Here is a 27,734-nt window from a genome sequence, read left to right as displayed (position 1 = left end):
GGACCGGAGGTCGACGGAGCCGACGGGGTGACGGGCACCGACTTCTTCACAGGCACGGCAGCCATCTTAGGAACACTCGAGTCCTTTGGTTTCAGTTTCGATTTCGGGTCGGCCATTTTAGGTGTTGACGACCCCGACGGTTTCAGTTTCGGTTTCGAAACATCCTGCCCAGCAAGTGAGTCCGAAGCCGGGCCCGAAGGCGGGGCTGTGGCTTGCGGCAACGGGTCCAGGGTAAGGCCGACAGGCGATCCCGTGTCCCGGTCGTCCTCGAAACTTTCGGGGCAGAGCTCGTCCGCAGAGCTGTCCGCCGCGGCCCCATAAATTTCATCGTCGTCTCCTACCTCTTCGACGTATTCGAGGACCTGACCCGCGACTCCGTCGTCGTCTCCCGGATCCGCCTCGACCTCCGACCGTGAGGGGGAGATTTGTAGAAGGTGACCCTGGACCTCTTCTTCCGGGTCGCCGAAGATGTTCTCCGGATCCGGGGCCGCTTGCCTAGCTTCCAAGCGCACCGCGCGCCGAAGCTTGAGAGTTTTCTTGGAGCGGAACTGTGCACAGGCCTTGCACTTGCCGTCGTCGTGGTCCGGTGAAAGGCACTTGTTACACACAGGGTGTAGATCGATGTGTGGGTACTTAGACCCACAGAGCGGGCAGTACTTGAACGGGCTCCGCTCCATGTCCGTAAAGGCTTGCTGTCGTGTCGCGATGAGAAGGCCTCAAAGTTTAGAAAGCGAAGAAAACTCCGCTTATTCCGGCTTCAAGAGACGGAAGACTCGAGACCGAGCGCAGACAATACCGACGCAAGAAAATCGAGGCCTTTTGGCCGGTAAAAGATAGTTTTACTTGGTTCCGACAGTAAGACGTCGAAACCACATCCGAACCCAATGGCGGAAAAAAACAATCTGGGGATGGAGCCGATGCCCATGCGCACTGTAGTCCAGGGGAGGAGCCACCTATCTCAGGATACTTCGAAGACTCTTCCAGGACAACAATGTGCAATCATCCGAGCCCAACACTAGGCGGCGATCTAATGCTAAGATATGAATTTAGCAGCCCACATGCCTCGAACTAACAAATACCTCTTTGAAGGAAATCCCATTTTGGCGAATCATACAAGCACCTCTTAGGTAAGCGAATCTGACTATTGGAGTGGTGTGTATTTGATCAGCCCTGTCCTTGAACTGACCTCTTCATTTTACCTGTAGACAGTTTTAGCTGACCAATCTTAATTTCCTGTGCGAGGTGCACTGTTCATGGATTTACTTTCAAGAAAGATATTTGACTTGCACACCCTTTCGGTCCACTTCATTACAATGCTGAGTAAGTGGTTCAGTAATTGCAGTGCAGCTTTGCAGTGATTCTATGCTACGGCCAAGACTGTGACCCTCTGACAAGTACACAAATCCAACTGCCTTAGGTTACACGAACTTACCTTTTAGGCCCAATATACGGGGTGAGTAGGTGTGTAGATCACTGCTGTCATACGTGCACCTTCTGACTCAAGCATGTTCCCCTATTGTCAATGGTTGGTTAGTGTCCTACAATGTTGCCACTGTAACACATTCTATACTCTTTGTTGCGGAACTATTCCAAAGTCTAGCAATGCTTTCAATTAAAGGCACAGTTGCTTGTGACAGCAGGGTATTTCAACAATTTTTGAAAACATTTTGTCCGGTTCTCAAATCTGCAAATTAACCGCAAATTCAGTGGTATAAGGCCAAGGCAGTTTCCAGAGGGACAATATAATCCCGGCAAAACCATTTCACCGGTATCTAGGAGGAAACTGAGCTGCTGAATCTGGGAAGGGCAGGAACTAAAGGCACCACACTGAATTCTGTTTAGCAATTTAGTGGTTGCATAGATTTCATTTGGCAATATTCAAACTATTCTGAGAAGAAGGGTTTATTTAGGGAGAAATTGGAGTCTGTGGTAAGTTGGAGCCACTCACATGGCAGGTCGCGCTGACCCTACTGGATACCATGCCAACCGCAATACTTCAATTATGCATTGGCTGGATGAGTATGGCTTTAGACAAACTGCTCCCTTTAAAACTATGTAACTTCAAATGGTAAACCAATGGTATGCGGCTAAGATACCTCTAAAAAACATAGCCACCCACTGACATACAAGCTATTTTGTTAGATCAGCCACCACTGAAGCAGAACTGTAGCCATAGAATGTCAGGATTCACAAAATTGCAGAATACTCCATTGCCTTGAGAATACTATCAGCCCCCAGTATTGCTAAAGACATTTTCTAAATTGGTCATAAATTTCTTCTGAAGCTAGCATTGGTGCCTTGCCTCAGCCATGCATTCCCTTTAGCAACAAGATGCAAGTGATGAGGGAAAACAATGAGCAGGCTGGCAAAAGGATTAATTCTCAAATACTGAATTCTCCATCAGACATTGTTAGTCAATGCAATGTAACAACTGATTCCATCAAAGACTTAAGACTCCTCGACTAAGTCCCTAGAAGAGCCTCCTTTGTAAAACTAACCTTGATTAATAGTTCAATCCTATCTGGCAAAGTATTGGAATAATGTAAATAAGCAATTGCATCTTGGCTGCTTAAGAAATCCTCCTTCTTCCTACCAGGTCTCGGAGCTATAGCTCTGTTAAATATAACTATCCAACTTCAATTTTTTATAGAGATAATAAGGATTGCACACTCACCGGGCTGGGTTTAGGCTCAGCTCAAGTAAAGAACTTGTAACAGAGGACCTACTGGTAATATGACATTAGTATCAATGCATAGTCAGCTCCCTTCATGCCCACCCTACCATGCTCCAACTGTTCATCCCTCAGTGGGTTGTAGGCATGGCACACAGGGATGTGTGCCATGTCGACTCTTCACTTTGTTCTGCACCAAAACACGCAGCCTGCAATGGCAGTGTGTGTGTGTAAAGGTAAAGGGCCTCTAATGGTGTCACAATAAGTGCTGCAGCCCTTAGAGGCCTTCCGTGGTCACAGTGCCCCTGGTACCCATGCTACCTTTTACAAGGGACTGACATGTGGCCAGAGAGGTGCCAACTGGGCGTACAAGGTACAGTTTTGGGGAAAGAACACAGGCCCTGGGAAAATTATTGGCAGTGTTACAGGGAACATCAAGTCAAAGTGCATCAGTAGTCTTGCAAAAAGTGTGGGTTGCTGTAACAGAAACCCAGCTTCCTACAAGCAGTAATTCTTAAAGTCCACCTGCACCAAGTCACTCATGTCAAAGGCCTGAAGATTAAGATTTACGAGTGAAGTAGACAGTGTTAAAGTAACAAAAGGGCCTCTGGAAATGTCAGTTGCAAGTTAACTGCAAAGGTGCATATGTAGGAGTTCAGTACATTTATAAAAGTAAGCAGACTTTAAGGGTATATTTTGTTATGCAGCCAAAATAAAAAGTGAAAAAGTGTTAAAGAAGTCACTTAACTTATTGTGTCAAGAAAGCAACCAAGAAGCAGTAGGAGAGTGTAGGTCCATCTATAAAGGATCCTATGCTTGCTCCTGAATACATCATTCTATTCATGGGCCTATTCTAAGTCAAAGTTAAAAATTACATGACTAACATCAGCAAATTAATGCTCGAGAGGGAGTGATTTCTTCCTCTACAATATTATCTGATAATGATGCACTATCAGTGATGCAATTTGGAATTTAACTAATGAAAGCATTTTTTTTTTTAAATGTCTAGATCATGCTAGCTCGGTGTCCCAACAAGTTAAGTGCCAACTAATGAGACCTGCCTGATCAGAGGTTATTAAATCGCACATCCTTAAAATGCGCGTAAGTAACATCTGTTATTTACATGACTTAGAACCTGCAATCACTGTGCTATAAGTAATTTCCTTTAAAAAACAATATATAGTTATCAGGCTGAACAGTGAGGAGAGATTGACCAACTGGACAGAACTCTGAGCGAATGTAAAACAACGTGATTAGCAAAATTTGATGAGAGAAAGATTTAGCACTTATTTGTTGCTTCATAACACCAACAAATTAGTACTATTTAATGCAGTATGAGGAAGAAGCCGAATACCACAATTTCTCAGAATTGGATGAAGGTAGTTAGGAAAGTAGAAGTGGATAACAAAAAAGCCTTTGTCAAGGATGAAGCAGGCATAAAACCTAATGATTCATATGATAAGGATCTACAATGATGATGCAAGAACAGGCAATAGAGCAGAGAACACATGGAAGGATGGGATTAACAAAGATTCTACCACGGTCAAAAACCTTGAATATTTAGTAAGGCACGTTTCAAATTTTCTATTCTAAAACAGTTGACATTCTGTAACCCATTACCACTGTCCGCTTCAGGCTGCAATTAGTAACTGGGGGTCACGCCATATCTTTGATACTTCTTTAGTTTATTAAATAGAAAGAAAAATTACCATGCTCTTGTGGATGGCCATACACATGATCATGTCTGTGTGTCCTCCGTAGACTTGCAAGCGATCATGAGACTTAAGAACATATGAAAAATGAAAAAACGAAAATTTAATTTTACAGTCAAACATGAGATATTTCTTACAGACACAAACTAGAATTGCTATGTGAACATTTCCAACACTTTCATTTTTTACTCCACTAACATGGCTTACGATCAATTTTGTGGGAACATTTTACACATTTACATTTTTGACATTTCCTAAAGTCCTAGACCCTTTTGAATAACATTGGTTTGCCACTGTTCTTCTAGAACACCACACCCACGTAGGTATTATAATTTATTTATTCTGTCCCAATATTGTTGTTGCAGGTAAGTGGAAAAACTAATATCGGTACAGCTTGTGTGGGCTATGCTATTAATATTTGCAAGGCATACTCCTTGTAGTAAATCTGTTATTGAAGCAATCAAGTTTAAGAACCTAGTTTAGACATAACAAAATGACACACGAAGCGAAGCTGGGAGACGGCATGCAGAATGAAGGTACACTCTGATACTAAGCTACAGAAGCCCCAGTTTCATTACATTAAATATGTTTGATTTCATTTGATGTTAGCTTTTATATAGAGCACGAATGCCTTGGGGTGTCTAGGTGCTTATGCCAGCTATTTCAGTAAGGTACCACAGGAGCTGTAGAGAGCTAGTTCATTGGCAAGGAGCCAGGTTTTTAATGATTTCCTAAAAACTAACAGTGTAGGGCTATTCTCTATGCTGGCTGGAAGTGCGTTCCATGTTTTAACCGTCTGCAAAACAAAGCTTTTTCACCCCATCTTGCTTTCTTGATCTTTGGGTTTGTAAGAGTTTATTGTGAGACGATCTTAGATTTCTGTAAGGTGCGTACTAGATCAGGTGCTTCTTCAGAAATTGAGGGCCAACACCATGCACGGTTTTAAAAGCTAGGCACTGGGATTTGAACTTGATCCTTTTTTCTACTGGGAGCCAGTGCAGAGTTATGAGACAGTGTGAGACTGGCTGGAACCTGGGGATGTCCAGCAGTAATCGGGTTGCCGTATTTTGGAGGCGCTGTAGCTTCTGTAGTAACTGTGTTTGGATGCCCATGTACAAGGCATTACCATAATCCAGTCTGGACACTGCTAGAGCTGTTACCAGTGTTTTCAAAGAATCGCCCGGGATAAAAGGACGGACCCATTAAGATCACTTTTAAAATAAAAAAGATAGAGGAGGTGTTGATCTGGCTCTTACAAGTTAGTTTGTCATCTAAGATGAAACCTACATTTTTCATCTTCTGCACTGGAATGGGAAAATCTCCTAGACAGGACGGCCACCATCTGGGTGACCACAGGGAGGTATCTGTAACCAACAGTAGGACCTCAGTTTTTCCGCCGTAAAATTTTAGGCAACTCGACCGCATCCACTGGTTTAACTGTGTTATGCAGATGTTGAAACGGTCCGCAGTGTCTTTGACGTTGCTTGACGCAGAGACCACAAGCTGGGTGTCATTCGCGTACGATACCACTGAGAAGCCTTGGCATGTGATGATTGTGGCTATCGGAGACACGTAAAGATTAAGAGCGTATGGCTCAGGGATGAACCCTGTGGCACCCCGCAAGGGAGTTTAAATTGCTTGGATGCAAATACTCCCAACTCCGATTCCCATGCCAGAGAGCCTGTTGGCTAATATTTTATGACTCACTGTGTCAAAGGCTGCCAATAGATCTAACAGGATCAAGGTGGCCTTGCCCCTGGCGTTTAGTATAGCTCTCAGTTTGAAAATGTTGAGGATAATTTTTACTCAACTAGGTGTGTCTCTCAATGACAATATGCAGAAGTTTAAATATTTTTCCTTTTAACAGCACCTGGTCCTTACCTGAAGCTCATAGACACGAACAAATTTATCCAAGGATGCTGTAACCATAACTTTCCCCAAGATGTTCACCACTGTAACTGCATGATTATGACCTTTATAAATCCGCACAAGCTCGCCAGTCTGCCAGGGGACAAAAAACAAAAACAATTGTTGGAAATGAAAATTAGGAGAGAGAAAGAACTGGAAGCATCAAATATCCAAATAAATTGTATTATTTTTTTAGTTAAAAAATGTTGATACAGAGAAAAGGCAACTTGGTGTAAACTTTGCACTCACAGTTCTTTCAAAACAATAAAGTGAAGATTATGTAATGATGATTTTTTTAACATTTCCCTTCTTCAAATATAATTAAAAACATCAAGTAAAGAGGGAGCTCAGGATAGAAATTCCGCAATCATCTGACCAAGAAAAAAACATTACATGACACATTGTTTACAAAGAATACACAAAGAAGGAATCTTGGGGATCACCTTGGACCTACCATTACCATTCCTCCCTGAGGTGCAAATGCATTGCTGATTGGCCACTTCAAATTACACACACTCAGTAGAGTTATTTGACCCATAAACCTTGTTTGTATGTATTAAAATATCCCTAAGCAACTACTGAAAAAAACGTCACCACGGTCTAAACCCAACCACCCGCAAGTAAATATTAGGACTAAAGTGACCAGACCATGCAAACGCTTCTCAGAAGGTGTTATATTCCATGTGGGTGTTTAATCCCATCAAATTCACAACTTTTGAACTTTTAATCCATGTTATGAAATACTGCTAACACTTTCACCTCGCAGGGACAAATCAGCCTAAACGAGTGCTATAAAACTGATTTTAACTTCTTATGGCATTAACAGTATATAAAGGTAAACTTACATGTATGTTGTGGGCATGGACAGATTGATCACTGGATCCACTAAACACCAGATCGTTTACCACCTTACCAAACAAAACAAAAAAATAGAAAAACAAAGGTAAATAAAGAATGCAATGCAAGAGGGTACTAAGGTATGATCTAATCAATGAAACCTGGAGAGCAAGGACTGAAACCTTTTTTCCCGGTTTCGAAAGGCAGATGTCTGCCAACCTAAACACTTCTCCAAGCCTACATTCCTACTTACCTACTTCTCCTTCATAAACATGTATGCAGACAACTCCAGCATAGAATTTATCTCTGGGTAATACCACACCACCTCTCCACAACATAATACTTGCACTGGGCCACATCTAAAGCATAGTGACCAATGTAACTGGGGAGAGTATTAAGATGAATGCAAAGCAAATAAAGATGAAGCACATAGAAAATCAACAACAGTATCACACACCCAGGAAGAAAATACCGGTCACAGAAAGAGCAGAATGCCTCAACTTCTACATTTTAATACATTACTATGAGCACTCCTCAAGAAGCAAGCCAGTCCTAACACACTACACCAATGCAGATTCATAGCTAACATTGGAACGATAACGCAGCTGACATGAGAACACATATCTACAATGAAAAATGTATTGGGAATATAAATGGAAAGGCAAGAAAGGCAAATTACATTGAAATGCGTGGTATACACAATCAGGGAAATTAACCAAACAGTTCCAAAATCACAAAGTCCTTAAATGGCAAGTGCCTTTATCAGCCTTCAGGATCTTCTTTTACCAGTTGGCACCACTTCAACCTCATTTGAAACAACCCCATCCACAGTACGACCATCACCTTTACTTAATCTTGAAATTCTACACACTTCTCAGTTCTCAAGCACAAGAACATTTCTCTGCATTTTTTAATGAACTAGAAAGGTATGCTTGGGTCAGAACATGCACTTTCACTCGCATACATTTTCTCATTGTACCTTTTCCTGTGCCAACACAGATGGCATTGAAGTCTTTTACCCGTCTCAAACGTCCTCCAAACACTCTTCACCACCTCCCCCCATAAACCCAAAGAAGTCAACTTAAACCCTGGTAAACACCCTTTCAGACAAGAAAACAGTGATATTCCAGTCACATCATTGGGTGCTGTACTATGAGCCCATAGTATCTCTTGAATGTCGTTTTCATGGAAGTGCGCTCACTAAGTTGCATCTGTACACATGATTCGAAAACACAATACATTAGCACCACCAATCTTTGGCTTAGGGTGAATATAACACAGTTCTCTGATGGTTTACTCTTACACTTCTCGAAAATTCCTGCATGCCCTCAGATACAAATTGCACCGTATTGTGAGTAGATGTGATGAAGTACCAACATTGAAATCTTTATAAATGTATCCACTGATCTTGGGTTAAGAATGGGAAAATATCCTTGCTTTGATCCCTTCTTTCGCATCAGAAAGTAACTGGAGTAAATCCCCTTTCCTTTTTGGGACTGAGAGACCAATTTTACTGCTTTTTTTTAATCAGAAATTTGCAGACCTGAAGTAGAATTAACTCTCCATGGTATCGGTTTTCTTAGGAGGGATTGACAAGAGATATTTTACATTTCTGAGAAAAGCCATTTTTCTCAATATTCAACACCCATTTGCCTTAGTTTATTTTGCTTTCACTCTCTGATGATTGCGGATGCTTTCCTCCACAGAGTTGTCACAGAAGAGGGGTGGTGAGGGGGGCAGTTGGTGTTTGATTACTGACCTTTTGCAGACTTCCAAGGCTGGCAGGAGTTTTGATGCTGCTGCTGGAATTGTTGTGGCAACTGAGGGACTTCAACCATTTGTTGGTGGTAATGTCTACTGTAGGGTTTGTACTGATGTACTCCTTCTCGAGGCCTACAGTTTTGAGTGTCTCTATTGCAATTTTCAGATGCTGAATTTTAAATGGCAGATTTAAAATGTGTTGTTGTGCCTCTGGTGTAAAGCCAGCAATATGTACCCAAGATAAGCAATGAAGAGCCACGCCATCACCGTAGCCTTGGCGTTGAAATCAACAGAGCCAGCAGCAACACTTATTTTAAGAAAGCTGGCTTTCTATATAGTGTACCAAAATGAGGTGCACTGTGCAGAATCCGGGTATCCCTTAATAATGTACAAGGGCTTGCTCTAGCAATCCCAAGGTGCTCTATTTGTGGTAGTGTGGTCAAGTAGTCTAAGACTTACCAAAATGTAGTGTTATGCACTTGCTGTACAGATTCAATAAATGAGATACACACTTAATATCGGACAACAATTAAAAAAAATTACATATTTAAAAATGTATTTAAACATCAACATCTACGAGATTAGGTAAGTGATTTTCGAGTTAGGGATTTTCAGACACTTAGAAAATACAGCTGGCATATTTCAGGAAAGAACCTCGAACACAGTAATGTTATCCTCTGGGAAAAATATACTCGACATAGGACCAAACGACTCACAGGAATGTTCTTCAGGACTTAAGGTAAGTAGGAGACAGATATGACCTCCTGGAGCACAGTGACCTTCTCCTGAGTGGCTACTGCGTCGATGGACCCGGTGCTCAGCAGATCGGTGAACCGAATGTTTCGGTACCTGCAGGCAACTGAAAACTTCTGAAGTGTAATAGACTATTTTTATCGGTGGTTTTCTGGTGTAAAGTTGTGATCAAATTAAGTCCATGAATTTCAACCCAGACATCCAAGAAAGCTATTTTTTCGGTGCTTAGTATGTGCGTAAATTGAATCCTAGGGTTTCTGGTGTTTCTGGTGTTTAAAATTTCTATGTTCTCCAGGAGTTTTGTTTCAGTGTCTGACCATACTATACAGTGTCCATTTCCGGGAGGGACCTGACCAGTAAGTAGGTTGCGGGCGGGGAGCCGCGAGTGCAGAAAAAGCCACCGCGTGAATCATACCCGCGTCACCCTCACCGAAGGGGCAGTTTCATGTCCCGTTTTTTGTTGCTATGATTGTTTCTGCAAATGGCATGAGATGAACATGGTTACTGATGTGTGATTTTTCACACATTTTTTTATATATAATTTTTTATATATAATTTTTTCACATTAAGAGCCTCTCGGGAGGGTACGCCTTAGCGCGCGCACACCACCGGAGGACTAGATAGTAGGTCCTGAAGAATGCTGAGCAAAAAGCAATAAAAAACAGCAGAAACATGTCGACCAATTTTTAGGACTCGGGTTCCCTAACTCAGAACCTTGCTTAGTCCACTCACTATGTTTTTAACCAATGCGGGTTGACCATCATTAAAATTTTTGAGCAGGTTACAACCTACGCATTTTTTAAAATTGCACTAACACATCACGAATAGTCACTTCTAATTTGGGCACTGTTCCACTCACCACATCCCGCTCCGCTGTAATCAGGCGTTGTAGCACGCTAGGGTGATATTCGGTCACCCTAGCGGGGACCCGATGATGAAGCATGTCACCAACTAGTGGTGAGTGAGGGTCCTTCAATAAGAATAGAGTTCCTCCTTTGTAGATTGTTACATCCAAGGGGTGAGCCTCGTACCAGACGGTATATTAGTGGAACAGTCAGTATCACGTGGATTAGGACTAAGACTATACACTAGGGGGTACTGGCTTATCTAACCATTACCACACAATCAATGGAACCGAGGTTGTATTTCTCCCAGGTTCTTTTCTCACTATCTTTCACGAAGTCACTCCTTTGTTGTTTTTCATACATTCATACTATAAAAATGTCATGTCTATTACACTTCAGAAGTTTTCATCCGCAAAGTCTGCTTAATAATTTACCATACTCTCAATTTTTAAGGATAAGGCGTATTGTGTCAAGCAAAGAGAAAAGTATTGAGCACATCGCAGAATTCAAAGAAAAATACGTGAAAAGAGGTTACCCTCTGAAATTGTTGAACGAAGCAGAACAAAGAGCCCTTGAACAAAACCGACCCACATTATTGACAAAGAAGCAAAATGCAGAGACAAGGAGAAATGTCTTTGTATCTAAATTTTCCGTTAACTCACTTAAAATGAGGAGTATCATTAACAAAAGGTGGGAACTGTTGCAATCAGAGCCGGATTTTCGAAATATTTACGCTGAACGACCACTGTTTGCGTATACTCGCTTAAAAAACATAAAGGAACTGTTGAACCAAGGCAAGAAAAGAGAAAAAGCAAAAGGCAACAAAGGAATACGCCGATGCGCAAATTGCATACACTGTAACAATGCAATTCTTGGTAACATCATTTCACATCCACAAACTGGACAGAAAATCAAATTACAATATGAAGGTGATTGCAACAGTAGCAATGTAATCTACGCTATAAAATGTCCATGCGGCTTGCTATATGTGGGCAAAACGGAACGGAAAATTAAAATACCAATGTCAGAGCATAAGAGTCGAATTCGAAATAAAACTTTAACCTCACCATTAGCAACTTATTGGCTTGACAAATATCATACAATAGCTCAAACTAGGTTTCAAATCATTGAGGTAGTCACAATACAAGAGGGTCTTGATATGAACAAAAAACTACTCCAAAGGGAGACTTATTGGATTAAAAGGTTACATTCTCTCACTCTGGGTGGTCTTAATGACCGAATTGAATTTAGCTGTTAACACTGAACAACTGCATTGCTTGCTGTAAATATTGAATGACTGCATAATTCCATGTACATGCATAGTTGTGGTGCAACAAAGTAATAGGCATTTAACGTTCATGTTATTCTTTCTTTCGTTTTTTTCTTTTTTCTTGCATTCTCTTGCCCACTTTGGTCTTTGATCAGTAGTGAATTTATTATTTGCTCTTTTAACCAGTGTCTACACAGGATTAGTGTTGTCATAAATAGGAAGGAACTTGTGTTAAGATGTCTTTTTCATCTGGTTGTATCTTAGGATTTACGTTGAACTCAACTCGTGGCACAGTTTTATCCGTCCCTGTGAGCATCCTAGCATTAAGCCATGAGCATTCAGCACCCACGTTGCTTAAATGTGTATGTTGATAAAGTTTTTTCCAGAATGTAGTTGAACCCAGTAGTCTGTTTTCTATGACCATGATCTCGCCGGGAGTTGTGAGGCTAACTTGCGGGATGACAGCAGTCCGTTTTTAGGTCTCCTGGCGTTTAACAGCGCGTCAGCGCTGTGTCCGCCAGGAGATCTTTTGTCGCTGACTCTGCTTCCCAGGAGACAGCACCTGGCCGCGCGCATTTCGCAAAAGGCGATCGGCGCAGGCCACGCGCGCGCTCGCCGTGGCTGTCTCCTGGGAAGCGCAAACATACACAGGCACACCTCCCCCTGCACGCATGCGCACACACATACACAAGCACACATACACGCACGGAGAGACATCCCCCCCCCACCCCTCCGCCTTCGCACACACAGACACACACACACGCACATATACAGGCATCCCCCCCTTCCCCGCTCACCGGCACTTCGGACTTGTGCAGCCTCCGACCGCGGGGCTCTTCCTCGGGCATGGGAGCCCCGCGTCACCACTGCTCCTCCAGGCACTCCGTGGGCGCGGGCTTCACAAAACGGAAGTCCCGCTCCCACCATAGGTTTCGTTTTTAGGAGTGCGCGCGCAGTAGCGTCGTCCTCCGTGTCAGCAGCTCGGGGCTTCTCCCGTCTCGTTCCGCCGTCCTCTCTGTCCAGATGAGATTTCCTCTCCTTGGTGACTGTAGTTAGGTTTGCCTTTAACACTGTGTTAGTGCCATTCATGCTAAATGTGCTGTAATTGAAAGTAAGCAGCTCTCTGGAATTCAGGGTTCTTTTGGTTCTCTTTGTGTCTTTGTCTTTTGTCTGTGTGATTGGCGAGGCTGAGTGCTGCAGCGTATGTGCTTTTCCATCATCGAACAGCCCTTGTCCACTGCGCTGTTCTACAAGAAGACATTCCCAGCAGGGTTGCAATTCTTACAAGGGAGCCTCGTTCCCGCACCCTCCCGCTTTTCAGACTCAGCTGGGAAGTGTGTGAAACGGAGGCGGAGAAACGTTTTATTTGCACTTTGCAGGTAGCACAGGCCGACGGGCGTACAAGTTACATCGGCGCTGACTGGTGGATTGAGCCCTTCAAGGAGAGGAAGGCTGGGGCAGAATCAGGCACAGCCTTAGTTTGCACCTCCCTAGCAGAGCAGGGCAGCGGGCTCACCTCGGCTTGGTCGGCGGGCTCACCTCGGCTTGGTCGGCAGACTCACCAGGTGTTTGTACCCACTGCATTCTTCAAAGAAGTTACGCCAGCAAGGTAGGCTTTCCGCTCTGCCTTTCAACGCCAGCTTTGAAGTCAGCTCACATCACAATAACAGCCTACTGTGTTGGGCACCGCTGCCATCTGACAGCGATGTCCTTGATAAAATAAAACGCAGCTAAATTACAGAGCCACTCCGTGTCAACGCTTTTACAACATTCAAACTCCTAAAATGAGTTAATGTTCTCTGTTCACAGCACGAAGTAAGCTTTACAATCCAACTCAAGTCGCCAATTATTTGTTTAAACCACAAACCTAGAATAATATACATCACTTTTTGGAGCACAACCTCGTAATTATTTATTGCACGTTATTGCTACAAGTTCCCATCATACATTCCAAGCATTAAGGTCAATATAATATATGGGGTGAACAAATATGTCTAAGCACCTATATTGTTATTCCTTGTTTAGGTCTGGTGCGAGCATTGGAAAATAAGACACCATTGTACACTGGAACAAGAGACGGTGACCGCTAGGACAGGAGTCGCATGCAGTACACTGGGACATTGGAAACGGACAGAATGGAGATGAGACACTGACATGTTCAATTAGGGAGACACTTATGTGCATTAGGATGGCAAGGCATTGACTCAAGTGGCCGACATTCACTTACACTTGGGCACGGAAGACTGACTACACTCTAGGAGAGGAGACAGCACACTATAGGGAGACAGCACACTATAGGGAGACAGCACACTATAGGGAGACAGCACACTACAGGGAGACAGCACACTACAGGGAGACAGCACACTACAGGGAGACAGCACACTACAGGGAGACAGCACACTACAGGGAGACAGCACACTACAGAGAGACAGCACACTACAGGGAGACAGCACACTACAGGGAGACAGCACACTACAGGGAGACAGCACACTACAGGGAGTGCAGAGTAGTGAGTAGTGAGTGCAGAGTAGTGAGTAGTGAGTGCAGAGTAGTGAGTAGTGAGTGCAGAGTAGTGAGTAGTGAGTGCAGAGTAGTGAATGCAGAGTAGTGAGTGCAGAGTAGTGAGTAGTGAGTGCAGAGTAGTGAGTAGTGAGTGCAGAGTAGTGAGTGCAGAGTAGTGAGTAGTGAGTGCAAAGTAGTGAGTGCAGAGTAGTGAGTAGTGAGTGCAGAGTAGTGAGTGCAGAGTAGTGAGTGCAGAGTGCAGAGTAGTGAGTGCATAGTAGTGAGTAGTGAGTGCATAGTAGTGAGTAGTGAGTGCAGAGTAGTGAGTGCAGAGTAGTAAGTAGTGAGTGCAGAGTAGTGAGTGCAAAGTAGTGAGTAGTGAGTGCAAAGTAGTGAGTGCAGAGTAGTGAGTAGTGAGTGCAGAGTAGTGAGTGCAGAGTAGTGAGTAGTGAGTGCAGAGTAGTGAGTGCAGAGTAGTGAGTAGTGAGTGCAAAGTAGTGAGTGCAGAGTAGTGAGTAGTGAGTGCAGAGTAGTGAGTGCAGAGTAGTGAGTAGTGAGTGCAGAGTAGTGAGTGCAGAGTGCAGAGTAGTGAGTGCATAGTAGTGAGTAGTGAGTGCATAGTAGTGAGTAGTGAGTGCAGAGTAGTGAGTAGTGAGTGCAGAGTAGTGAGTAGTGAGTGCAAAGTAGTGAGTAGTGAGTGCAAAGTAGTGAGTGCAGAGTAGTGAGTAGTGAGTGCAGAGTAGTGAGTGCAAAGTAGTGAGTAGTGGGTGCAGAGTAGTGAGTAGTGAGTGCAAAGTAGTGAGTAGTGAGTGCAAAGTAGTGAGTGCAGAGTAGTGAGTGCATAGTGGTGAGTGCAGAGTGCAGAGTAGTGAGTGCATAGTAGTGAGTAGTGAGTGCAGAGTAGTGAGTAGTGAGTGCAAAGTAGTGAGTGCAGAGTAGTGAGTAGTGAGTGCAGAGTAGTGAGTGCAGAGTAGTGAGTGCAAAGTAGTGAGTGCAAAGTAGTGAGTGCAAAGTAGTGAGTGCACAGTAGTGAGTAGTGAGTGCAGAGTAGTGAGTGCAGAGTAGTGAGTAGTGAGTGCAGAGTAGTGAGCAGTGAGTGCAGAGTAGTGAGCAGTGAGTGCAGAGTAGTGAGCAGTGAGTGCAGAGTAGTGAGCAGTGAGTGCAGAGTAGTGAGCAGTGAGTGCAGAGTAGTGAGCAGTGAGTGCAGAGTAGTGAGTGCAAAGTAGTGAGTGCAAAGTAGTGAGTGCAGAGTAGTGAGTGCAGAGTAGTGAGTGCAGAGTAGTGAGTGCAGAGTAGTGAGTGCAGAGTAGTGAGTAGTGAGTGCAGAGTATTGAGTAGTGAGTGCAGAGTAGTGAGTGCAGAGTGCAGAGTAGTGAGTGCATAGTAGTGAGTAGTGAGTGCATAGTAGTGAGTAGTGAGTGCATAGTAGTGAGTAGTGAGTGCAGAGTAGTGAGTGCAGAGTAGTAAGTAGTGAGTGCAGAGTAGTGAGTAGTGAGTGCAAAGTAGTTAGTGAGTGCAAAGTAGTGAGTGCAGAGTAGTGAGTAGTGAGTGCAGAGTAGTGAGTGCAGAGTAGTGAGTAGTGAGTGCAGAGTAGTGAGTGCAGAGTAGTGAGTAGTGAGTGCAAAGTAGTGAGTGCAGAGTAGTGAGTAGTGAGTGCAGAGTAGTGAGTGCAGAGTAGTGAGTAGTGAGTGCAGAGTAGTGAGTGCAGAGTGCAGAGTAGTGAGTGCATAATAGTGAGTAGTGAGTGCATAGTAGTGAGTAGTGAGTGCAGAGTAGTGAGTGCAGAGTAGTGAGTAGTGAGTGCAGAGTAGTGAGTAGTGAGTGCAAAGTAGTGAGTAGTGAGTGCAAAGTAGTGAGTGCAGAGTAGTGAGTAGTGAGTGCAGAGTAGTGAGTGCAAAGTAGTGAGTAGTGGGTGCAGAGTAGTGAGTAGTGAGTGCAAAGTAGTGAGTAGTGAGTGCAAAGTAGTGAGTGCAGAGTAGTGAGTGCAAAGTAGTGAGTGCAAAGTAGTGAGTGCAAAGTAGTGAGTGCAGAGTAGTGAGTAGTGAGTGCAGAGTAGTGAGTGCATAGTGCAGAGTAGTGAGTGCAGAGTAGTGAGTGCAGAGTAGTGAGTGCATAGTAGTGAGTAGTGAGTGCAAAGTAGTGAGTGCAGAGTAGTGAGTAGTGAGTGCAGAGTAGTGAGTGCAAAGTAGTGAGTGCAAAGTAGTGAGTGCAAAGTAGTGAGTGCACAGTAGTGAGTAGTGAGTGCAGAGTAGTGAGTGCAGAGTAGTGAGTAGTGAGTGCAGAGTAGTGAGCAGTGAGTGCAGAGTAGTGAGCAGTGAGTGCAGAGTAGTGAGCAGTGAGTGCAGAGTAGTGAGCAGTGAGTGCAGAGTAGTGAGCAGTGAGTGCAGAGTAGTGAGCAGTGAGTGCAGAGTAGTGAGCAGTGAGTGCAGAGTAGTGAGTGCAGAGTAGTGAGTGCAGAGTAGTGAGTGCAGAGTAGTGAGTGCAGAGTAGTGAGTGCAGAGTAGTGAGTAGTGAGTGCAGAGTAGTGAGTAGTGAGTGCAGAGTAGTGAGTGCAGAGTAGTGAGTGCAGAGTAGTGAGTGCAGAGTAGTGAGTGCAGAGTAGTGAGTGCAGAGTAGTGAGCTGCCTCAAGTGAAGTACTCTGGTACCCAAGGATGACTAGCAAACAATATTATTCACAACGTTGCTTACTATTCAGCAACATTTGACAGTTTGCAAATCATCTTTATACAACAATTCAGAGTTTGATAACAAATTAATGTAACACATTGTAATATACAATGCCAATAGCTCAAACTTTAATGCTGGGAGACCTATTGCATTGTAAAGGCTTGTTATGATTATGATCAGGCCGGGAGATGCGAGGCTCACTTGCGGGATGACGTAATTAAGGTAGAAGCGTTTGTCCAATCGTGAATGAGGATGAGGAGTTGTTGCAACGCTTTTTAAAGCACACGTTGATGCCAGTTAACTCGATCGGGTTCACGGAAGTGAGGGAGACGCTAGTATTCGGTAAGCGAATTTGTGTGGTGAAAATGGTTACGCACAACTTAGTTGCTGGCATGATGGTTTGGACAGACTGGCAATTGTGTCTTTTTGATTACAGATGAACATTCTGAGGGTACAATCGGATCATGTTTTGAGGATCGCGTTATTTCGTGTATCATAGGTAAGATGACCTCACGAAAGGATTCTGATTTTTTAACACAATGGCTAGCAACTTTGTTTCAGTGATTACTTTATCATCAGATCGTGCTTTTTCTTCGTTGATACGTGAGGAAATCATCGACCATTGTTAATATGTTGCTCATTTGACAGGGTTGGTTTATTTTTCACTGAGTTGATATATTTTGGATTTCAGGAAGGTGAACACTCGTTTTATAAAAAAACTCAGAAGATTGTTAAGTTCAATTACTGGAGTGAGTGTTTGAACCATATTTCAAGAATCACATTTGGGTGTTGTCATTTGGTGAAGGTTTCTCTTTTCTAGTGTTTTCTGAACTGTATAATGCCTTGTTTTCAATCTATATGTTTCTACTGCATGTAAAGCTGATGGTCCGTGACTCATGTGCTTGTTATATACTTTTTTCTAGTGTTGCCCCTGACGAAGGGACTGCATTTATGTCCCGAAATGCATTGGGCCATCGACATCCAATTTTGAAAGAATATGTTTTGTTTATGTTATGCCATGTATTACTAAATTGAGTATATACAAAAAAAAATTGGGAGCGAATTGTCAAAAATCGAAAGTTTAACTGCTTACTAAAAGTTATGGATCAATTGCACGAATAAAAGTGCTAGAAGCACAAGTTACTACTTGTGTAACGATATATCTGTAAGAGACATTAGTTAGTGATAGATTCCTTACCTTAGAATATCCCCAGGCGTCAGACTGGATCCGGAAAAATTTGTGTAGCAATACCCCTGCGTGCCGGCAGGCGTCGTCCACGGCTCCGCGTCCGTGTCGTTAGCGCCGGAATGACGTCGTCGGAGTACTTAGACGCCGCTCTCGCGCGCTGACGTCAGTTTTGATACACAGCTTTTCCGCGCCAGATACGCAGAGCCATGATAGAACCAACACTGGTGCCATGAAACTAGGGCCCTGAAAGGGGATGACTTTAACCCTAGATATCGGTTTGCAGAACGGGGAGGATGGGTGGGTCGGTAAGGAATCTATCACTAACTAATGTCTCTTACAGATATATCGTTACACAAGTAGTAACTTGTGCTTCTGAAAGAGACACGTTAGTGATAGATTCCTTACCTTGGAATAGATACCCCAGCAATACCAACCCCGGTGGTGGGTCTGCGAACCAATAATCACACCAGAAAGTCCTGGAGGACGGAACGGCCAAGGAAGCCATCCCTCCGGACTTGGCTGTCCAGGCAGTAGTGTCTCGCAAACGTGTGCAGCGAGGCCCACGTAGCTGCCTGACAAATGTCCTGCAAGGGCACTCCCCGGCCCAGGGCAGTCGTAGTCGCCGTGGCCAGAGTGGAATGAGCCCTCAGCCCAACATGAGTTTCCTTCGTGGCCAAGGAGTAACACGCCTGGATGCACAAGATGATCCACCGAGAGATGGACCGCTTGTGCACCGCCCGTCCCTTGTTAGCGCCCGCGTAACCAACAAAGAGTTTGTCATCCACCCGGAACTGGCGTGTGCGATCCAGATAGTAAGATAGCACACGTTTTGGGTCCAGATGGTGGAGCCTTTCTTCCTCTTTCGAGGGATGCGGAGGCGGAAAGAAGGTGGGCAAGGTGATGGACTGCCCGATGTGGAAGGCCGTGACAACCTTGGGCAGGAAAGAGGGTCTTGTCCGCAACACAACCTTGTCCGGATGGACAGAGAGGAAAGGAGGTGTGGAAGAAAGCGCTTGGAGCTCACTCACTCTCCTGGCAGAGGTGATGGCAACCAGGAAAGCAGTCTTCAAAGTAAGAAGACGGAGAGCACAGTTATGGAGTGGCTAAGTACAAGGTTCAAGTCCCACTGGGGCATCACGAAAGGTACAGGAGGAAACATGTGTGTGATGCCCTTCAAAAACCTATTTACAATTGGGGACTTGAACAAAGATGGCTGATCAGGTAGCCTTAAGAAGGCGGAAAGGGCAGAAAGGTAGCCCTTGATAGTGCCCAGAGCAGAGCCCTGCTGGGCAAGAGAAAGAAGGAAGAGGAGAACCTCAGAAAGGGGTGCAGAGAGAGAATCCACAGCCTTTGCTGTGCACCATGCCACAAATCTGTTCCACCTGCAGGCGTATACCGACTTTCTGGAGGGACGCCTGGCTGCCAGAATGACATTACAGACTTCAGGAGGCAAGTCAAATGGCCTCAACTGTCGCCGCTCAATCTCCAAGCTTGTAGGTGGAGACTGGACAGGTTCGGGTGGAGGACCGTCCCCTGCTGCTGCGACAGAAGGTCCTCCTGAAGAGGCAGACGAATCGGGGGAAGGACAGACATGCTGAGTAGCTCTGGAAACCAATATCTTCGTGCCCAGTCCGGAGCCACAAGGATAACCTGGGCCCGGTCGCGCCTGATCTTGTTCATCACTCTGGGCAGAAGTGGTATAGGCGGAAAGGCGTACAATAGACCGCAACTCCACTCGCGACGAAAAGCGTCTCCGAGCGAGTGCCGCCTTGGAAATTCCAACACGCAGAACTGATGACATTGCGCGTTCTCTTCTGTGGCGAATAGATCTAACCAAGGCTCTCCCCACTGCTGAAAGAGACCTTGCGCCACGTCTGAGTTCAGACGCCATTCGTGATCCATCATGCACCGACGGCTGAGTTCGTCCGCCCTGGCATTCAGAGAACCTGCCAGGTGTTGAACCACCAGGGTCACGCCCTGATGTTCCAGCCACTGCGCAGAGCCTCCTGGCATAGGGTCCACGACCCCACCCCGCCCTGTTTGTTGCAGTACCACATGGCGGTGGTGTTGTCCGTGAATACCTGCACTACACTCCCCCGGACAGAGGGGAGGAATGTCTTCAGTGCAAGTCGGATCGCCCGCAGCTCCAGAAGGTTGATGTGGAACTGGGACTCCGCCGGGGACCAGAGGCCTCTGATCTTCGCCTCTCCCATGTGGCCCCCCCAGCCCTGGAGGGACGCGTCCGTCACAACTACGTGCTCCGGTTGGGGTAGGGAGAGGGATCTGCCGCTGACACAATTGCGGTCCGTGAGCCACCACTGCAACTGTCTTGCAGTGCCCTCCGAGATCAAGACATTGTTAGACTAGTTGCCCTGATGCTGGGCCCACTGAATCTTCAGGTCCCACTACAGAGCCCGCATCCGCCACCGGGGTGATGCACCAGAAGGTTGCAGGAGGCCATCAGCCCCAGAAGACGCGGCGTCAACCTGACCGAGACTCGGGATAAAGGCTGAAAGATCGGAATCAGAGCCTGAATATCCCGAACCCGCTGTTCAGGAGGATAAACCCGAAACTGCACCGAGTCTAGAACCGCTCCGATGAAGAGGAGCTTCTGAGAGGGGCACAGTTGTGACTTCGGCACATTGATGGAGAACCCCAGTAAGTGCAGGAGATCGGCCGTAGTCTGGAGGTGGCAGACGACTGTCTGGGGCGAGCCCGCCTTCAACAACCAGTCATCGAGGTAGGGAAAGACTGAAACCCCTAACCTGCGCAGATGAGCTGCGACCACCGCCATCACTTTCGTGAACACCCGTGGGGCGCTGGTAAGGCAGAAGGGGAGCACGGTAAACTGAAAGTGCTCGTGGCCTACCGTGAACCGCAGGTAACGCCGGTGAGTCGGCAGGACGGGGACGTGGAAATAGGCGTCCTGCAAGTCCAACGCTACCATCCAGTCTCTCGGGTCTAGGGCAGCTAGGACCTGAGCCAAAGTCAGCATCTTGAACTTCTCCTCCCGGAGGAAGCCGTTGACGTACCGTAAGTCCAAGATAGGGCGTAGGCCCCCTTTGCTCTTCTTGGGTATGAGAAAGTAGTGGGAGTAACAACCACACCCTACTTCTGGCCCAGGAACGCGCTCGATGGCCCCCTTGGCCAAGAGGGCCGTAACTTCCTCCTGCAGAAGTCGCAAGTGATCCCCCGACACGCGGTGGTATTGCGGTGGCATGGCTGGAGGGGTCATCTCGAAGGGGAGGGAGTAGCCCCTTCAGATGATTTGCAGCACCCACCTGTCCGACGTGACAGTGCGCCAGTGGAAGAGGTGATGGCGAATCCTGCCCCCCACTGGCGTCACATGGGCCTGAAAGCACGGACTAGGAGGGTTTTGAGGCGGGTGCTGCAGGGGAAAGTGTGGACTGGCCTCTCCGTTGTCCCCGACCACCGCCACGGCGGTTTCCACGGCCGCCACCGCGCTGTGTATTAGTCTGCGGTGCGTGGCTGGCCGCACATGTGGGGGCGCCCCTTCCTTGGCCACGAAAGGAGCGAAAGGCACCCGTTTTCTGGCGTGGGGCCGAGAGGCCCAAGGACTTGGCCGTAGCCCTGGAGTCCTTAAAACGCTCAAGCGCATGGTCTGCCTTGTCGCCAAACAGGCAACGGCCATCAAACGGCATGTCCAGAAGTGTGGCCTGGACATCGGCCGAAAAGTTGGCGGACCTCAACCAGGCGTGGCGTCGAACCGCCACCGTCGTTGCCATCGCTCTGCCCAGTGAGTCCGTGGTATCCAGACCACACCGGATGGAATAGTGTGCTGCATCTCGAACCTCCGGAAGGGCTTGGGCGAGTTTAGTCCGGACCTCCTCCGGACATTGTGGCAGCACGTCCGCGACCGTGTCCACAGGGTGTGGGTGTAGCGGCCCAAGAGGCATGCGGTATTGACTGACCGCAGTCCCAAACTCAGGGACGAGAACACTTTTCCCCCCGAATTGTTCCTACCTCTTGGATTCCCGATCGGGTGGAGCCGTCGGGAATGCGGTCTGGGAAGTGGAGGCCTGGATGACCAGGCTCTCGGGGGTGGGATGGGTGGACAAAAAGCAAGGGTCGCCCAGGGTCGGGCAGTAGCGTCTGGCCACGTTCCTATTCACAGGCTGACCTGTAGCGGGCTTGGACCAAGTGCCCAAAAGAACGTCACACAAGGCCTCATTAAACGGCAGCAGAGGCTCAGTGGAGCATGCTTGCGGTTTAAGGACCTCAGTGAGGAGGTTAGTCTTCACGGCCGCGACGGGGAGCGTAAGGCCCAAGGCCTTGGCCGCCCGCGTCAACACTACACTGTAGGCAGCCCCCTCCTCCGTAGCCACGGTGGGAGGGGAGACAAATCCAGTGTCTGGCGAAGTGTCAATTCCACTGGCCTCCTCAAGGTCATATGTCCAGTCTTGTTGAGACTGGCACTCCTGTGCCAGAGGGTCCACAGGCCCCTCCCAATCACCCTCGTCACCCATCTCCTGTAAGACAGGCTCAACAGATGTGGCTGGTTCGTGGAAATAGAAATCTCCATACGACGTCGAGAGCGGCGCCGCTCTGGCGCCGGAACCGAATTGAGGGCAGGATCGGGGACGGCACCCGTAGGCGGCGACACCCGCAGGGCCGGCGCCGGTGACGCCGGCGCCGAAACCGGATCCAGTGAGGGTCTGCGGCGCCAGGATCGAAGTCGCCAGCGCCGCCGGGGCCGGAGCACCCGACGGCGTCGGAGCTGAAGCACCCAACCTGCTAGGCCCTCCAGTCGGGACCGTTGGGCCCGGAGGCGCCACGGTACCCGGCGGAGGAGGGAGGGACCTCATGGCCATGAGGTACCGCTCGACCTCCTCTGGCGTCGCACCGTGCCCAGGGACCGGAAGGTATGGAGCAGGTGGCGATGCCTGCGACTCCGGCGGAGCTGCGTGAGTGGTGTCACCCGAACCCCCGGCCGCGTCGGGGTGGGTCGGAAGAACGATGACGTCTCTCCGACCTCTCATGCCTCTTACCTGAGGACCTGGATCCTGAAGACCAATGCCGACTCTCGGAGCTACGAGGGCTCCGACCCCACGACCGGTCCCCCGACCTCCTGTGGGACCGGGACCTGGAACGGCGCGGAGCTGACTGCCGGAGCTCCAGCCGCTTGCGGGACCGCTCCCGCCTAGCCTTAGACGTCAGGGCCCGGCAGTCGGTGCAGGTGCGGTCGTCGTGGTCGAGGCCTAGACACTGAAGACACCGGCGATGGAGGTCGGCAACCGACATCAGTCGGCTGCACTTGGAGCAGGGTTTGAACCCGGGCATCCCTACCGGCACCGTAGGAGTCGAGAGACTCGAGAGAAAAATGATCAAAAAGGTCAAAAAGTTTAGTCAAAAAATGACTAAGGGGTAGAGCTTCTCCGGATCTGCGCTAGCTGGCGCGGAAAAAAGAAGAACCGACGTCAGCGCGCGAGGGCGGCGTCTAAGTACTCCGACGACATCATAACGACGCTGACGACGGACGCGGAGCCGCAGACGACGCCTGCCGGCGCGCAGGGGTATTGCTACGCAAAATTTTCCGGATCCAGTCTGACGCCTGGGGATATTCTAAGGTAAGGAATCTATCACTTTTTCAAATTTCAAGGCAAGATGGCCGCCGGGTAGGAGCTCCTCGTCGGAGCTCCGAGTGCTTGGGATTCCAATTTTGGATTTAATCCCTGTTAGCACTCAGTATCCCGGGTATCCGTAGTTACGCAACTGAATGTAACTACAACAGCAACTCAAGTAACTGGAACTTAAGTAACTGGAACTCAAGTAACTGGAACATATTCTTATCGGCGCGGGAGAGGACCTAATCGCCCCCGCCTTTACCGGACACCGGGCTGCTACTGTCCATCGCAGGCGCCTAAAACGGACGGCTGCCTGGAGCTTGCAGGGGTGCTGATCGGAGCCTGCAGGGGTGAACCGATTGGGACCAGAGACACCCGCCGTGAGCCTACGGGGGTGCGGATTGAAGCCGGACCAGAAACGCCCCTCGTGAGGGACTGCGAGAGAGCTGCCCTCTTGCTGCGCGGCGGTTCTGCCCGGATTCTTGCGGCGCCCATTGGAGAGTGGGCGCTCAGGCTCGGTGGGGTCGACTGAGCTGGCCCCCAACCACAACGGACGGCGGGAACCGGCTGTTGGGGCGCTGACCGGAGCCTGCAGGGGATGCCTGACCGCTGACTGGGAGCAGAGACGCCCCCTGTGAGGAGCTGCGAGGGAGCTGCTCTCGTATTGCTCGGCGGACTCTACCCGGGCTCATGCGGTAAGAGTGGAGTCCCGAGGCTAAAGGTTAGGAAAGCGGGAGACACACGACATCGCCCAGTGAGGCGGGAAGGGTTGCAGCGTAGGAGCTCTGGATTTGCGGGCAACCGCGAGGTTCCTTCGGCAGACGTGACTCCCGGTGGCCCCCCTCTCATGCTGCTGCAAGGGCCATAGGAGCGGACCTACAGCCTTCTTGCGGTGCTGGCGGGGACCGAGGATCGGGCAGGGGCTCTTGCACGCAGCCTGCCAGTAGTTCACCGCATCTTGCTTGCTTCACCTCTTGCCTAGACCCTGGATGCCTGCTAAGCGTGATATCGGCAATAATACTGCAATCTCAACTCTAAGGCACCACAGAGCTGAGAATAACCATAAGGTATTTTATTTACTCCACTCGTCTCACATTTTTAAAACCGCCATTGTTCATAAGGGCAGGGGTCACTAACTGAAACCATAAATCTCTGCCTGTACCTCCAGACGCCCACGAGGCTCCTCGGCATAACTCCTCCACACAGGTCCATCAAAATAGAGATAGGACTCCCTCCCAGAAGGCCCTTCCCTGCTCTCAAAGCAAGAACAACAAACAGAGGACTACTGTCTCCGGCTCCCCTTCTTGGCGGCCACTTTAGACTGATCTTTCTCAGTGGCGGCCATCATGGACTAGTCAATCTCACTATTGGAGCATGACCTGAGAACCGGACACATAGACTAAGTTCCACTACCGCGCACCTTACTTAGCCTATATCGACACGCTCTTGTGATAGTGTCTGCCTTCTATTGCAGCATTTTTACATCTATTTTGTTTTTATGCAATTGTTGTTTACCTGTAATGCACCGACTGCTACAACATATATTCTTGGATGCTCACAGTGTACAACGATTTGTTTCTTATGTATTGGTCCTATAACCTGTTGTCATGTAATTGTTTTTACCTATAACGCACCGACTGCTACCTCATATATTCTTGGGTGCTCACAGTTTACAACTATTTAGTTTTACGTATTGGTCCTATAACCTGTTTTCATGGAATTGTTTTACCTGTAACGCACTGATTGCTACCTCATTTATTTTTAGATGCTCATAATCCACATCTATCTGTTTTTATGTATTGGTATTATAACCTGTAATGCACCGACTGCTACCTCATATTTACTTATGGGTGCTCACTAGTATCACCTGGTACATTTAACTCCTGTACTGCAACAGTTGCTACCGCATATATCCTTTGGTTGCTCGCTAATGTCACTTGCGATTCATGTGACTTACTGTTGCTGTTGTATTTTGTCCAGTATACGGACAGCACCATACAGCTACCTGTATTCGGTACATTTAGGCAAACTGCACCCGTTTAACTTTTAACTTTTAACCTCCTGTAAGGCACCGATGACTCAATTCACCGCCATCCCCTTCACCCCGGACTCCACTACCCTCACCCGCAACGACACCCCCTCCCCACGCACCAATCCTCAGAACTACACACATACCATCTACACTCATCTCTCTCCCGACATCACAGCTCCCACCCACACTGCTCTCACCCACAACACCACCCCCTCCCCTCCTACCAACTCTCAGACCTCCACACATACCATTAACACCCCTCTGTCCCCTGACACAACAGCTCTCACCCACTCTCCTCTCTCCCCTGACATCACCCTCAACACCACCCCCTCCCCTTCGACCAACCCTCGGACCTCCACACATACCATTAACGCTCCTCTCTCCCCTGACATCACAGCTCCCACCCACACTCCTCTCTCCCCTGACAGCACCCTCAACTCTGCCTCTACCAACCCGCGGACCTCTACACACTCCATAAACACACCTCGCTACCCTGACATCACAGCTCCCACCCACACTCCTCTCTCCCCTGACATCACAGCTCCCACCCACAACCTAGCTCAGCTCCGGAACGACACACACAACGACAATTCCCACCCTTTATCCCCTCCCATCCTCAGCCCCCACTACCCTCTGACTAAATACGCAGAACACACTTCCTCTCTCTACTTAACTCCCCCACCTCTCAACAGGTCCACCATCAATCCCACTTCCCCCCCCACTCTCAGTCCTCACTACCATTACTGCACCCCCACCACCACTAACTTACACCCAGCCTCCACCCTGCTCTCTCCGCCCTCCACCAACCCCCTCTCTACCTCATCCATACCGCCCCCGCCCAAACTCTCTCTCCTCCCTAACTCCGGCCCGTACATGGACACTGACACAATGGTGCCCAGCACGAACACCAGCCTACCCCCCCTCCGGCTCGCTAATTCACGGGTCAGTCATGCACCTCTGATCCCCGCTCCCACCGCCACCGCCATCGCATACCCCACGCTGGACAAGATCATGGCCACCCTCATCCAGGTCAAAGAAGAACTGCACATCATCAAAGAACTTCTCTGCACAAACCCCATACAACTCTCACCCAACTCAACCCAACCAACCAAGTAGGTCAAGTGGACTAATTACACTTGAACCACTATTTCGGACTCTTAAAGAATATGCACAGACCTTACTCCCTGCTCGACCTCTCTGTTGATCTGTATTATCTGTATTTTTGATCTACATCGATTTGTGCTGTTAGCTTTACTGACTTAGCTGTTTGATTAGGATCTTGTACTCTCTCTATGTAAAGCGCTCTGATATCTGCAAAGATCTTGTTCGCGCTATATAAAACTTTCAAAATAAAATAAATAAATAAATAAATCACTAACGTGTCTCTTTCAGATACTTGGTTTAAATTGTGAAGAACTGTTAATTTTTATTGTTGTGCGTACCTAAATCTAGTCAGTAATCCCAGGTAGCTAGCCCCTTCTATGCTTTAATCTTGAGTGGTTAGGTACACTCAGTTAGGTGCAGCACACAGATCTAAATATCTGCAAGTAAAACTAGTAAATATTTATTGAGGAGTGCTCGGACCACCTCCACATTGTCCCTGGAGAGAGGCACAACGCCTAGTGCATGTTGATACTGAATGATGGTGACGGTGGTGAAGATGGCGGCGACTCCGGAGTAGGAGACACCGCAACCCAGACTTCTAGCTTCGACCTGTGCCGGCAACCCAGTAAAAGCCTGAGAGATTGGTCAGCCGGAGGAGTCCCACTACAGTTACTGAAACGTTCTCCGGTAAAGTGAACTGCATACTTACCCGCACGCTAAGGGAGCTTACACTGTGCCCCTCCCTCACCCATTAAAAAATGGCGACGGCAGAGGCGGCGAGTGAAGATCTGTCAAACCGTGTCACGAGTGACAGTGTGGCATCGGCTCAGAGCGAAGTGAGGCTGTGTTCCCAGCCCAGCACTACACCCCGCCTGCATCCACTGAACTGCTACTGCT

General features: G+C 47.7%; 1 protein-coding gene across 4 annotated transcripts in view; it reads right to left on the bottom strand.

Moving 5' to 3' along the window:
- ZNF106 (zinc finger protein 106) overlaps window positions 1–27,734 on the bottom strand; it is a 395,360-nt gene that overhangs the window by 51,079 nt on the left and 316,547 nt on the right. For all 4 annotated transcript variants that reach the window (XM_078659625.1, XM_078659628.1, XM_078659626.1 and 1 more), the window contains 3 exons: window positions 7,137–7,199; window positions 6,265–6,384; window positions 4,381–4,452 (listed from right to left, as the gene is read on the bottom strand). In XM_078659625.1, coding sequence (XP_078515751.1) covers window positions 4,381–4,452; window positions 6,265–6,384; window positions 7,137–7,199 — 255 coding nt within the window. The remainder of the gene's footprint in view (window positions 1–4,380; window positions 4,453–6,264; window positions 6,385–7,136; window positions 7,200–27,734) is intronic.

This window comes from Lissotriton helveticus, chromosome 9, assembly GCF_964261635.1.
Source record: "Lissotriton helveticus chromosome 9, aLisHel1.1, whole genome shotgun sequence".
Classification (NCBI taxonomy): Eukaryota; Metazoa; Chordata; class Amphibia; order Caudata; family Salamandridae; genus Lissotriton; species Lissotriton helveticus.
The sequence above is the reverse complement of the archived record's forward strand: the minus strand, read 5'-3'. Positions and strand labels throughout refer to the sequence as shown.